The sequence below is a fragment of the Otolemur garnettii genome, unplaced genomic scaffold, assembly GCF_000181295.1.
Source record: "Otolemur garnettii isolate 467f Iridium unplaced genomic scaffold, OtoGar3 scaffold00029, whole genome shotgun sequence".
NCBI lineage: Eukaryota > Metazoa > Chordata > Mammalia > Primates > Galagidae > Otolemur > Otolemur garnettii.
Genome location: NW_003852424.1, coordinates 15,725,705 through 15,727,076, shown reverse-complemented (window position 1 = coordinate 15,727,076; position 1,372 = coordinate 15,725,705). Strand labels below are relative to the sequence as shown.

At 42.3% G+C, this 1,372-nt stretch overlaps 1 protein-coding gene across 4 annotated transcripts in view; it reads left to right on the top strand.

The window, feature by feature from the left end:
- LOC105886891 (zinc finger protein 77) overlaps positions 1–1,372 on the top strand; it is a 14,972-nt gene that overhangs the window by 10,497 nt on the left and 3,103 nt on the right. For 3 of the 4 annotated variants that reach the window (XM_023512686.1, XM_023512685.1, XM_012804460.2), the window contains one exon: positions 731–911. In XM_023512686.1, the coding sequence (XP_023368454.1) occupies positions 731–911 (181 nt within the window). The remainder of the gene's footprint in view (positions 1–730; positions 912–1,372) is intronic. The other variant, XM_023512687.1, reaches the window with a different exon arrangement.

Below are 1,372 nucleotides of genomic sequence, written 5' to 3'. Positions count from 1 at the left end.
GCCCGGCTATTTTTTGGTTGCAGCCGTCATTATTGTTTGGCGGGTCCGGGCTGGGGATTTGAACCCGCCACCTTAGGTGTACATGGCTGGCGCCTTAGCCGGTTGAGCTATAGGCACCGAGCCCATGTATTTATTTCTTATAGAGGTAGCATATGGCATGTGCATTTTGCTCACTTCCTTCACTTTGCTTTTCTGATAATATTCTACTTATCTCAGTGTCAGTTTCCATCTGTTTGGAAATGATACTTAGTAAACAGGCTACCATTTTGATGCATTCTTTATTATTGCCAAAGTCCCACATAGACAAGATTTTCAGAGTTTTACTTTGTTTGCATATCTGTTTTTCTATATAAAATGTGGTTATAGGCTCGGCACCTGTGGCTCAAGTGGCTAAAGTGCCAGCCACATACACCTGAGCTGGCAGGTTCGAATCCAGCCAGGGCCTGCCAAACAACAATGACGGCTGCAACCAAAAAATAACCACGTGTTGTGGTGGGCACCTGTAGTCCCAGCTACTTGGGAGGCAGAGACAGGAGAATTGCTTGAGCCCAGGAATTGGAGGTTGCTGTGAGCTGTGTGATGCCATGGCACTCTATCCGGGGTAAAAATAAATAAATAATAAAATAAAATATGGATGCAATTGTGGATTAGTACATGAAAAGAAATCTATATATGGTCTCCCACCATCCTCCTCCCTCAAGAAATTAAATTGTGTCACCAATTATTACAGATTTTTGGATTTATGTTAGAACCAATGGAGCATGTCCTCAGCGGGAAATTTTTGGGGATGAAGTATTCAATGGAGAGAAAATTGTACAATTCACAAGAAATGATTCCTGTTCTCTTTCGGGAGAAAACTGGAGATTTTATAACATTGAGGATCAGCACCCAATCCCACAGAGGCATTTGAGGTGAGTGGCACTCAACCAGAGAAATGAGTATCTCAACAAGTATAAGACTAACTTGAAATTATAGAATAAATATATTTGAGAGACAAGATGGGAGGATTGCTTGAGGTGAGGAGTTTGAGACCAGCCTGGGCAACATAGTAAGACCCTGTCTACAAAACATTTATTTTTTGGCTCAGTGCCTGTAGCACAGTGGTTATGGTGTCAGCCATATACACTCAGGCTAGAAGGTTTGAACCCAGCCCAGGCCAGCTAAACAAGAATGACAGCTGCAACAAAATAATAGCTGGGTGTTGTGGTGGGCACTTGTAGTCCTAGCTACTTGGGAGGCTGAGGCAAGAGAATCGCTTAAGCCCAAGAGTTTGAGGTTGCTATGAACTGTGATGCCACAGGACTCTACTGAGGGTGACATAGTGAGACTCTGTCTCAAAAATATAAATAAAAAGAAAACTTTTTTTTTTTTT